This window comes from Pelobates fuscus, chromosome 3 (genome assembly GCF_036172605.1).
Source record: "Pelobates fuscus isolate aPelFus1 chromosome 3, aPelFus1.pri, whole genome shotgun sequence".
In the NCBI taxonomy this organism is placed as follows: domain Eukaryota; kingdom Metazoa; phylum Chordata; class Amphibia; order Anura; family Pelobatidae; genus Pelobates; species Pelobates fuscus.
Genome location: NC_086319.1, coordinates 230,504,098 through 230,517,334, shown reverse-complemented (window position 1 = coordinate 230,517,334; position 13,237 = coordinate 230,504,098). Strand labels below are relative to the sequence as shown.

Below are 13,237 nucleotides of genomic sequence, written 5' to 3'. Positions count from 1 at the left end.
ATTAGTAAATTCTGCCCCTACTCGCTATATCGCAAGTAGGGGCATGTCTACTAAACAGTGAGCTGCCTGATGTCACCCTGGCCCTGTCATCACTAAGTGGTGTGCAAGGTTGCTGAGCAAGAAGAGCTTGGTTCCCTCGCCGCCTCCATTAAGCGCCAGCCAGCCCAGTCAGCAGAGCCAGCCCAGCCAGCAGCCCCAGCAGTGCTAGCCCAGCCAGCAGAGCCAGAAAGGAGCCCACTCAGCAGCTGTCAGGGAAATTATCCACTCCAGTTCTCCCAAAGGTAGAGAGGCTAGGTGGATTTAAATTTTAAAAATATATATTAATAATTAGTGTATGAGAAAATGTATGTGTGTATGTGTGTGTGTCTGTCAGTGAATGTGTCTCTCACTGTCAGTGTGTGTGTATGACCGTGAGTGAGTGTAGCTGTCAGTGTGTGTCTGTGAGTGAAAGTGTGTGTCTTTCAGTGAGGATGGGTGTGCCTATGAGTGTGTGTCAGTGTGTGTATGTCATTTTATGTGTATCTGAGAGTGTGCCTGTCAGTGAGCGGGTGTGTCAGTGTGTGTCTGTCAGTGAAAGTGTGTGTTGGTTAAACACTGTGTGTGCCAATGACTGTATGTGTGTGCCAATGACTGTGTATATCAGTGCATGTGTCAATGAGGGCCTGTGTCTGTCAGTCAAAAAAGTGGCCTTGACACAAATTGGGGGGGCAAATTTAGATTTTGGGGGTGCCTGAATTTAGTTGTGCCTAGGGTAGTAAAAATCCAAAATACACCACTGAGTATAAGTGAATATAAAACTGGAGGGCTAGAGGTGTACAGAGGTTCAAGAACCTAAAACCACAACCAGAAAGTTACTCAAGAGAACCTAGTGCTCATAATTCAGTACCAACTCTGTAAAAAATGTGTGGCGGAGTGATTTCCAGTAAGGTAGGTAAAGTTAAATGAACCCAGGATGACTAAAATACTCTAGGGATACCTGTTACCAAATAATACTGAAAAAAATTGAATCAGTTTATTAAATGACCATTAAAGTTAACCATATAGGATAAAATAGCTCCAGCTGTTTAATGGATGGGTTGAAGTATACATGGCGAGACTTGACGTGAATATATGTATGTAAGATAGACTGCAAATGAAGTGGCAGTAAATGTGAACATCAAGATCCATGTGACTTATATATATATATATATATATATATATATATATATATATATATATATTAACTTGTGGGTAACCAGACACATGTTTGGAGCAAATGACACAGAAACATGTTAACAGTGTAGTGTAAACAAAAGTTCTAGAAAGACAAAAAAAAAAACTATATAGAACAAATGAAAGACTATACATTGTTAATTTTAAAAGGCATTTGTAAGGCATCAACTAAGGGGTTTTCCACTGTGACAGTGACCATATCAATTAAATAACAATTCCAAGTTGATAAGTGTATAATCTCTGTAATAATTGGAAGCCCAGTTATTATGTACCAGTTATTGGTGAGCACATGACCTCTGCGGTAGAAACAAAATACAAAATTGATGAGTGTGTGGCCTCTGTTATACAGGATGCTCAAAAAACAATTTCAATTTGTGTGTAACCTGTGCAAAGGAAGAAGCCCCATAACAACTATCAACTTGATGAGTGCATATTTTTTGTGATAGAGGTGTTCAGTAATGAATACTGATCTGATCAGCCCCTGACCTCTGTGAAAGAGGAAGCTCAGTTAGACATACTAGTTTGAGCACGTGTCCTCTGCGAAAGAGGAGGCTCAGTCACAAAAACAATTTGATGAGCACGTGAGCTCTGTGAAAGAGGCAGCTCAATAACAAATACCAATTTGAAGAGTGCGTGAACTCTTTGAATAAGGAAGTTCAGTAACAAATATCAATTTAGATGAGCTTGTGCCCTCTGAGAAAGAGGGAGCTCAGTAACAAATACCAATTTCAGCACATGACCTCTACAACAAAGGAATCTCAGCAACAAATATCTAGATAAAGAGCTTGTAACCTCTTTGAAAGAGGAAGCTCAGTAATAGATATCTATATGATGAGTGTATTACCTCTGCAAAAAATATGAATTTGATGAACTCATGAACGGATTCTCCTCCACTGATGTTGGAACACCATCCTAAACTTCTGAGTACAATAAGTTGAGTGCGGTAACCTAGCAACTAGGTTCCAATCGTCAATAGAAAGTCAGGTGGTAGCTGGTTGGTAGGTACATATAGGCCGGACAAAACCCCTCCCCCAACTCCAGTCATACTGCCTTTACATAGATAATAATCTATATATAATATAGTACTGGCAAGTTGGTCAATACTACATTATACTGAGTTAACAGAGCATCTACGTACAATCACTACACCCTGAAAGAGTTAACTATAGGTATGTTTTACTAGTTGACATTTTTCCCATCTGCTAGATGATTGTCTGAATGTTATGTTCTCACAAGCAATAAAATCTTACATAAATGAAGTCCCAGACACAAAACTCTGACTATCCTCAAATGCCAACTACATACATTACATTTGTGAAGAGCCTTGTTAAGTGCATTGCTTTTACAGGAAAACTACACAGCAATATTAAATGAACTGCCTGAAGCATGCAGCTGCATGGGTTGAAAGTGTAAATTTTTCTGTATTTTTACTTGACATATGCCCTCAAAGATCAACAGAGATATTACCTGGCCTCTGAACAGTTGTGGCACTTAGCATGATTTAAAATATATATTAAAACTATAGGAAAAAAAAGCTTGTTCAGCAACGTCTTACTGATTTACATAAAAAGTATTTAGATATTTTATGGTCAACTGTTAACAAAAGAACATTTTCAATTGTGTAAATTCATTTGTCTCGGGGGCACTGTTGCATTGAAATCTTTCAAATGAAGCAATGACAATGCACTTCATTTTATATTTATTATTCAAAATATAAATGGTTGAAAACTGGTTAAGGAATCCAGGTAGATAAGTAAGTGAAAATGACATACTTATGTCAAATGCTCCTTTATAAAGAAAGTGTTACTGGAACAAAAAAATATTATTTTTTTTTAAATGAAAATTAAATCAAATGTATATATATTAGTTTTCATTATTTTCAAGCTTTTATATAGCTTTTTCACAGGCCTTAGTCCAACCACTCGCTATGACATAGGTACCCATGCCACATTATGGACTTATATTCTGTCAGTAGTGCCCATTTACAGAACCATGTGCTGGATGGATTGAAATTAAGCTCCATAAAATCACTTTTCATAGAATCACTAGATATAATCTTAAAACTAAGAAACTGCAGAATATCATGATTTGTTTCAATTGTTTATTTAAAAATTACTGGAGATTAAAATTATTCCTGCCAATTTAACATAATAATTTGTATAATAACACCATATTTGATACAAGACTTGTTAAAAGTATGCTTGCAATGTTTTGCATATAGAAACAAAATGGCTATTGATTCAGTGTGTTAATTATGTGAACTATGTTATAATCAGTACCTGATGTTTAGTGTATTCTTGAAGTTCCATGTTTCCATCTTATTTATTTTTAATATGTGCTGATACAAATATGCCTAATAATAAAGACGAATTAAAGGATCACTATAGGGTCAGGAACACAAACATGTATTCCTAACCCTATAGTGTTTAACCCACCATTTAGGTGTCTTGCCCCCCCTTAACTCGCTATAAAAGTTTAAAACTCACTTTGTTTCCAGCGCCGCGTGGGTGTGCTGGCTCTGCCCTCTTAGTGACATCATCAAAATGGAAGCTTTTTAGCTAAAATCAGCACGGGGGTGGGGCCAAGTGCCAATTTGGCCTATCAGGACCTCCTAATATAGATGCATTGAATCAATGTATTTTATTGTACCCTAATGTATCAATGCAATGTTTTGTGGCCCAGGACATACTTGAAAACGAGAGAAATCTCAATGTATCTTTCCTGGTAAAATATTTTATAAATAAATAAAATAAATAATGTATCTCTATGAGTAAAATTCAGCATCTCCATGCAGAGCGTGGGGACACTGAAAGGCAGGGCTACTTACTGTGCAGCCATGAGCTATGAAGCCCCTCCAGTGGCCATCTAAGGAGTTGCCACTTGGAGGTGTCCCTAGGGGCAATGTAAAACATGGCCTTTTCTCTGAAAAGGCTGTGTTTACATAAAAAATGCCTGAAAGGAGTTATTATACTCACCAGAACAACTACATTAAGCTGTAGTTGTTCTGGTGACTATAGTGTCCCTTTAAGAGATTAATAGTGGGTACTATTGAAGTTTCAATATTGCCGTTTTTATTGTTGCTAAAGGATAAATCATTATGCTTACCTCCCTAGTGTCCCTGTTTAGGAGGGACAGTTCCTATTTTGGACCCTAATCTCTCTGTCCCTCTTTTCTATCCAAGTGTCCCTCTCTTCTAGGAGCTACAAATAGTTGGTGTGTCTGAGTGAATAACATAGCTCTACAGCAATAATACTTTCACTAATTTGTCTTTACTTCACAATAAATGTGTTTATAATTCAGTCTATATAAATACGATACATTGTTCTTATTCTGAATTACATTTTAGTGGCATACATTGTTGTCGCCATGCCCCTTGCCACACCCTCACTCACACCTATAAAGTTGAAGTGTTTGTTTGTCCATTTCAAAATTTGGGAGTTATGAGGATTTACATTCATGCCTGGGTCATGCAGAATTTAAAGTGAGTGAACAACTAATTATCAAGCCCAGATAATTAGATTGATAATTAGATTGAAGATTTTTTGATACTCTCAAAGCTGATTAGTAGGCAAGTTTAAATCAGAACAAAATGTTTTATCTTAGTGTGGCTATTTTATGTACTGATGATTATCATAAGCACGGACTTCGGCACACCTTCAGATATTAAAATATAAGTTATTGATGGGTAATAGAAACCAATTTTCAGATCCCTACCACCAAAAAGTCACAAATCATGCTGCCTAAAAAAATCATTACTTTGTTCATAACATTGCAAACTCATAGACATAGTGCTTTCAATATAGTATTCACTCAACAGGTATTGGATATTTTATTTTTTACTTTGGCCACATGTCATATGTCCAAACATCCAGCAATTAACTTCATATAATGTGAGATTATGTAACTTGCTTTATTTCACGAGAGTCTTAGAAATGGATCTTTAAATTTAGTACTAAGCATGGTATAACCATATGATAATTTCCCTCAAAATAAGTCACTTAAAATATATTACACTGTGTTATAAATGGCATGAACAGAAAGTAGAACACTTTGATTATAGATGCCTGCATGACCACACACATAGACAGCAGATGGGATACTGAGAACTGTAATTTTACAAAGCCAATATGTAGTTCTCAAAAGTACAGAACACTTGTAAGTAAATTGTTTCTATATAATCATTTGGAGCAGTATTCCATGTTCTTCTGCTGTTGACAACATAAAGTGTGAACTAAGACATATATATTTTTTCTTTTCTTTTTTAAGATATGGGAACCATTTTGAAAGTAGTTTCTGTTCCAAAGGAGACGTGGCATGATTTAGAGGAAGTCCTGCTTGAAGAAATGACTGTATTTAAGGTAAGTTCTGACTATAGTTTTGATAGTTGCCCATAGAACTTCCTTTACTGTGGGATAGATTGACAATTACAGTATTTATTCACAGATTAAGGATACGTTGTATTGCTCTCTATACAGAATGCTGTACTATGAGAACTCGGTGCCATATATGATATTTATGTGCAATCCCTTTGTACAGACAACTCTTCCTGCTTTGTTGACCTTGATGTATTACAGTACATATTGTGATAAAAGTAATAGGGACCAGATATGGGATGGCATTCCACCAGAGGTTTTAAAATGAGCCTGTCATCCTAAAATCATTAATTCACATTTAATTTATATTTTGTACTATTGACATGGTCAGCAAATATACACATTAAAATATATAGTTTCCACAAATGTGTGTATGGCAGCACTAATACACCGTCTTGCCAGTTTGTCCTTCAACTATCTACTCACTGCCCAGTTTTATACAGTAGTTGCCATTATTGAGGTGTATTTTAGTGGATGTGCAAACTTTGTTATATTTTTATAAGTTCTTTCATATGCAGCAGTTTATGGGAAATGAACAGATCCGTCATGGGCAGGCTGAGGTATCTCAGCCATTTCCTGGTGTATGAGACTTTCACTGCAGGAGGATCCAAGCTTTTTGATGTAATGCATTTTCTTAATGCTTTGTAAACCGTATTACATAGAATATTGCTGTTTGACAACTTACCTTGGGGATGCCGAGTGCCAGTCACCCCTGCCGCGAGGGCCAAAAGCTGACTCTCTCAGTCAATGAAGGCTCAGCTTAGGAGAACTAAGGGAAGCTCCATTCAGGAGCTTTTAACTCTCGATGCTAGAAATGACCAGTGCCTAGCAGACCCCAGGTAGGTTATCAATCTGCTAGTAATCTGACTACTTACATTGGGTGGCTGCCAGGGCACTCCTGGCATTATAACCCACTACAGTGAGCCGTTCTTTAAAAAAAAAAAAAAACTAATTTAACATTTCTTGTATAAAGCATCCTTATAGAGCTTTGGAACTATAAAAATGATATAAAGCAATAAAAATAAACACTACCAAACCATTTTACCGTAGTTGATAATGATCTTTCTCTAATTTACTAAACTAATGGCAATAATAAGAAATCCAAGCATGAAATGCATTACTGTTCCTTCAATTGAGCTGATAGTCTTAACGAGTAACAGTTTTACTTATTTTACTTATTTTACTTATTTCTGAAAGCTGATTAAGAAATCAAATATGTTTTTGTTTTTGCACATATTTATTTAAGTGTACACTAGCTCTTTGTAAATCCTGCAGAACATTTGCTAAATCTTTATACCTTGAATTTCTAAGCCACCCATCCATCTGGATGCATAAATGCTTTTAAAGATTCCCTGCTGAAAATGAAATTCGATCTTTGGTATAATTGGTATAGTCTGTGGACTTAAATTAGAATTACTTTGGATAGGATGTATCATTGACCTTTAACACGTTTGAACATAAATTGTCTGTCATTTCCACAATCACCCTTCACAATAGTAACTCAAAATGTGTTCTTTAAGATGTGGTCAGTGTTTGTATTCATTGGACTAAACAAAAATATCCCTTTTCAAAAAGGCTGCAGATGTATAAACACGATCTTGTTTTAAACAGTACACTATAATCCAATTTTGTGCTCACTTGTATTCTGATTATTTATATATCTGAAACGGAAAAAGCCAAATCGTGCTTAGATTTTTCACTTAATTTTACCTCGCTACACCCTCCAATAAAGGCACACTATGATAAAAAGGTGTCTGCTAATCTTTTATCCTTCACAGAGTGAGTAATGCATAGTAGATTGCAAGCTTTGAGAAGCAAGGCCAAGTTCAAGTAGACAGTTCTTGGTTGCCAGAATAATAATCTTCATATCATTGATGTCTTTGCAGTTTACTCACAGAAGGACATAATGCTGTATGTTAAATGGTTTATATATATATATATATGCTTTGAATAAAAAGAAATGCTAAATTTAGAGAAGTTCAAAGTTGTAAAAGCTGATCACTCACAATAAAAACCAACATAAGCATTTTTTGCTTGATAATAGCTCTACTTTTAGAACTGTATCGCAATTTTGTAAATATCCCAATGGTTTTAGATAAGTATTAAAGGGATTCTAATAATATTTTGGGATTGAAGCTTGAGAAACAAATACAATGTGATTTTGCAACCCCCCTCTATCCTCTTGGAGTATATCCCTTAAGGAAGGTGGCTGAGTTAAAGACAACATATGCAAATAGTGAGTGATCATGAATCCTGGACAGGTTGGGGCATATATGTCCAAGTACTGCTCTAAGATGAAAGGAACTCTAGCCAAAGCTGCAGTTTAAAAAAAAAGTTATCAAATGTTATCAAAGATACATAATGTTGTATAAATAGTATAATATATAAGTATTATAGAAAAATCCCAGCTTGGGCTTCTGAAGAAATTTCTAAGCTACCAGGGGCTCAGTATGTAAACATGTGTTTGGGTTTCATTTTCTTTTCACATGCACTTCAATTTATTTATAGGGACACTCCGGGCACCAATGCTACTTTAATGTATTTGGTCGGTTTTGGCCTTGTTAATATGCAGGTGTTTTTTTTACTTGCTCAAATTTTTATATCTTTTGCATAAAATAAATACATTATTTGTAGAATGCTGTTCCATAAGCCTGCCTCTTTAGCCACACCCCCTCACTTCAGTAAAATACTTCCTTATCAAAGGTATGCTCACAACTCACTGACCACACTGAACGATCTGAACTACAAAATAACCTGTCTTAGAAGGAAAGGGCACCCATGGATACATACAGTTAGTATATCACTGTAAGTAGTTTCTCTGTCTGCAGCCATTTTGTGAATAAAAATAATTTCACTCAGTGCCGTTAGGGTTGAGACTGTGTGCATATGCTTAATATGGAAATCTTTCTTGCATGAGGGGGCATGGCTAGGGAGGCAGGTTTATTGTTCAGCATTTTGTAAAACATTTAGATCTATTTGTGCAAATCAAACTACAAAGATTTGAGCATGCAAATATACTGCATATTATTGAAGCCGCAGTCTTCTCTATCAAATGCACTCACGTTGTGTTGGTGCCCGAAGTGTCCCTTTAATGGTATGTACTTGACATTCCAAACTGCATTTGTGGATAACTTGAAGCTACAAATAACTTTAGTAATTACATTTTAACAGGAAGTGGAATATTTGTCTCAAATGCTTTTCATATTTCACAAGTTCACCTCCTTTTAACATAGCTTTTCAGTTTTATTACTTTTATCTTTGTTGTGCACAATCTTCCAAAGTGAAATGTCCATTTTATAACTGGGTACAATTTTGCTTGCTTATAAGTTGTATGTCATTTTCAATTTTTGTTCAGTATATATTTCTGCAATGATTTTAGTTTTCTATTTCAGACAACTATCTTTTTTGGTTAATTCTCATGTTATGTCTTATAAGAATGTATATTTCTGTGTACTGTTGTTAACTTCAAAAAAATTGCCGTGCTAGTTTAGCCATTATCTTAACTTGTTGTCATAGCAACCATATCTGAAGTGTTAGAGGTTGGTGATCAGTGTTGATGGCTATTATTTTTAGCTGAAATAGTTTCTAGCAAATTGCAGTAAAACTTAGAGCACTTGAAGTAATATGTTCACATTCTTCCATACGTTTTGCTTTTTTTATTTTATGTGGTCTCAAAGAAGATATAGCTAGACCTGATATAATGCTTATTTAACGCCATGCTTCAGCAGCTTCATACAGAACAAATTTATGGCTGGCCCTGGTTTAGCACAGCATCAACTTTGTCTGAACGAACAGAGTGAATTTCAACTACCTGAAGACTGGAGTTGAGATTTACTGGTATAAAAAGCTTACACATGTATCTAGGTGTACCATAAAGTAATAAATTATGCTAGCTAAATTGGTAGCAAACGTGTACAGTTTTTTATTTTTTTTATTTCTTATTTTAAACCTAAATTCAAAAATGAAATCCTCCAGCCACCTGTCAATCATTTCTCAGTATTTATTTCTATGCATTCCTATTTCATGTATACAGTATATATTCTGAGGTTTTTATATTTCATCTGTTGGCATAAACCCTATAAAATAACTTTTTACTGACTATTTCCACCCTCCACCATCCCTCCCCAAACAACCACTTATGTTATACAGATATATTCTGTGCAAAACATTTTTTTCAGAAGATTTTATGGTGCGTGCTCATATGTATGCGCTGGTTATGCTCAGAAAAGTATTCTAATTAGGCTACTATAGAAATGTAAATTTGGTGAATACATATATTTTTTTTTAATATATTATTACATTCATGACTGACTGTTGCGGTGGCTATATTAATTTTTATTCCTTATCCTAGGAGCCAACGACTATTTCTGCCATGGAGATTTCCACAAAGCAAGTATGAAATGGTTTTATTTCTCATCCTATTTTTCCATCATTAATTTTGTTTTTATTCTCTTGACATCATTGCAAAACATTTATGGTGATGCATATTTTCCCCTTGTCCTCTGTGAGATTTGTACAAGTAAGAATGTAGTACACATAGGTCTACATATGCATCGGTTCCTAAACCATAAACACAATGTAAATATCTAAAGCAATCGACCTGAATCTTGAGATCAATATTTGCTTGGATACTGATACTAGGATACATCATTTCCACTGGGTCAATCACTTTTAAAACAAAAATTACATTTTATTTTATAGTATTTAAATGTATTCCCAGACCTTACTTGGTTTATTGTTATAAAATATTACATATACTATGGTAAAGTTAAATAAAACAAATTATCCATTTATATAAGATACGTATACGTATGTGTGTATATATATATTTATATATATATTTTATACATATATATATATATATATATATTCAGGAGGCTGTAAACAAAATTTTCGAATGTGTTTTTAAAATAACTTGGAAAGCAGAAGCTAAAGTTAGACATTAACTGACCTTCTGTCCCTTGATATCATCGTTTCACGCTCAGATGCAATGTTCTGTAATTCCAGATGAAGCCATGCATAATACATAGCCAAAACAATGCAAGAAAGAATTTATATTAAATGAGGATTATGGCATAGCTGTCACACAGTTTTATGGTGAATTAAGATTTATATGCTCTCACATTGTGCACTATTGCCTATACGTGAGTTCATGTTTAATGAATATATTGCAAACAGAACATCTTGGATGTTTAATAGAACAATACTACAATATGACAAATATTTAAACAAATACAGTTACGATTTTTGGAAACAGCTTGCCCTATCCATATGGGAGTGTGTGTTTTTTTTGGTTTTGTTTTTTTCTATTTTTATTTAATGTATCTGGCAAGAAAGTCCTCTTACTGAGATAGAATAATCCTTTTTGTTGGCAGAACAACAAATAAATGCAGCAAAAAAAAAAAATATATGCTGTTCATAACTGTGGATAAAATGACTACAAACGTGTGGCTTTTCAGAGTGTTAGCTGGATGACATTAAGCATTTGAGGAGTGATTGCACACATGCTAAAGGAGAGAATTTTTTAGTCATGACTTAAAATCTGGATCCTAACTTACAGTATGCGTAATGGATCGTGGACACAGAACAGAGTGCATTTTTAAAGTCTGCTAATGCATAATTATTTTAAGTAATAATAGACTTTATTTTGTAAATATTAAAAAAATGTATTTTACACATATGCTTTTACTTTGCATATATATATATTTTATATTGACAATGAAATGTCTATTTTTACAGCAACAATTGTACATTGGCTCCTCTGTAGGAGTTTCCCAGCTGCCATTGCACCGCTGTGATGTTTATGGAAAAGCATGTGCTGAATGTTGTCTTGCCAGAGATCCCTACTGTGCCTGGGATGGATCTTCATGCTCTCGTTACTTTCCTACTGCTAAAAGGTGATAACCTTTAAGACGTAAAGCTCATTCTGTTATTCTGTTAAGTTTTTTCTGGCATCTCCAGAATTCTTCCTGCCAATCATAAAATAACCTGCTAGTAGTTCACAGATAGTTTAATAAAGGAAATAAGGTAATCTACATGTAGTGATTCATCTAATTATTTTAAGATGTGCAGCGAAATTATGTAGCCATTATAGGCATTGTAATGCCATTGTATGTATTAGACATGTTATGCACCAATTTATGTAATTTCCCCATGAGAAGTTATCTTTAATGGTAGTCTCAAATAATAATTTAATTCACTTGATGGTGTGGTCATAAATCATTCTAAATAATATAAAAGCTTGTAAATATGTTATATGGAACAAATCAAGATAATTAAGGTTATATCCTTGGTTAGGATATTATGTGACACATAATTTTTCATTACAACACAATTATTATTATTAAAAAGCGAGAAACACGGGGCGAGGCCTGAGCCTCATGACATCCAGAAGCATCTTGAGAGTGCTCCTCAGCAAACTACTGCATACTACAAATAATCGCCCTCTAGCAGTCTCAATTAGCACCAGGGGTGACTTACCTGCCTTCTGAAATGAATGAGAGTCTGGGCAGAACTTATGAAGTGCTGGCTGTTTATTTTACACGGAGCTCCAGGTGAGGACTAGTGCAGGCATCGGGAGGGAGAGGCAGCCGCTCTCCTAATCAATGCAGCACAGTGTTCATCAGCTCGCCTTCCCTGGGAAGCTGAATTTGCTAAGATGGCGGACGCTTTCCTTCCTCGCAGGCAAGGCCTGTCACCAACCCAGCATTGCTCGATCGAAAACTCCCTGTTGAAGCTACGTTGAAGCAATTCTTGAACGCTTCTGGGCAGCATTGGAGGCACGTGCAACAGCTTCACAATCCCTACCTTGTGGAGATGATCGAGGGAAGGGAGGGGGCCTCCTCTGGGCTTAGCGATCCCACCAGCTCCTGTCACTACCTGACCACCAGGGGTCAAACAACAAGGGGTCAAACTCTGAAGCACCATCCGCGGAAGACTGCACAACATCAGCAACGCACTAGAACAGTCACCCATCCACAAGCAAGTCTGCACAGTATGGACCTTACCACAACATGGAGGAGCAGTAAACTTGCCGTGGAGAAGGTCTCTCATCTGTCTCCAGTCTGTGCCTGACTCTGGGGTGGTGGTCCCATCGGTTGCGGCAAGAAGCTGGACTGCAAGCTATGGCCCACCCGGGGCATAGGGTGAACTAATCTATTGCCTAATACCAAATTGACTTCCTAGCTCGGCTCACCAGAGTCAAAGCCTTTACAACCTAGGATATATATATATATATATATATATTACCTAATCGATATACCTACCTAGTATACTGATATGTATGCTAGTTTCCTCTATGCAGTAAGCACCCAATGGTTTTATTTTTCACTCTTCTTTTTACCGTATGCCTGCAGCATTTTTTAAATCTTTCTATTACTACTCGTGTGTCAAAGTACTCTGCTTACACTTGTTCGTATAATCCTTGTTCTTCGGCAGTACCTGTTTAATCATAAATGCTTTAAGTTCACATTGACATCAGTACATGTCTCAGAATAATCAAATACCAACTATCATCGGCAGACATAACTCTTATCTTGTTTTCCTTTTCTGATATAGTCTGTGCAGAGTTTCTTACAAGCATGTTTATTATAGAAATTGTGCAGTATTAACTCATTCCATATTACTGTTTGCTTTGAGTTGCTAGTATTTGC

At 35.7% G+C, this 13,237-nt stretch overlaps 1 protein-coding gene across 2 annotated transcripts in view; it reads left to right on the top strand.

Annotated features, from left to right (window-relative positions):
• Window positions 1-13,237, top strand: part of SEMA3A (semaphorin 3A) — a 215,872-nt gene that overhangs the window by 182,109 nt on the left and 20,526 nt on the right. For both annotated transcript variants that reach the window (XM_063448192.1, XM_063448191.1), the window contains exons 12-14: window positions 5,479-5,570; window positions 9,937-9,978; window positions 11,325-11,482. In XM_063448192.1, coding sequence (XP_063304262.1) covers window positions 5,479-5,570; window positions 9,937-9,978; window positions 11,325-11,482 — 292 coding nt within the window. The remainder of the gene's footprint in view (window positions 1-5,478; window positions 5,571-9,936; window positions 9,979-11,324; window positions 11,483-13,237) is intronic.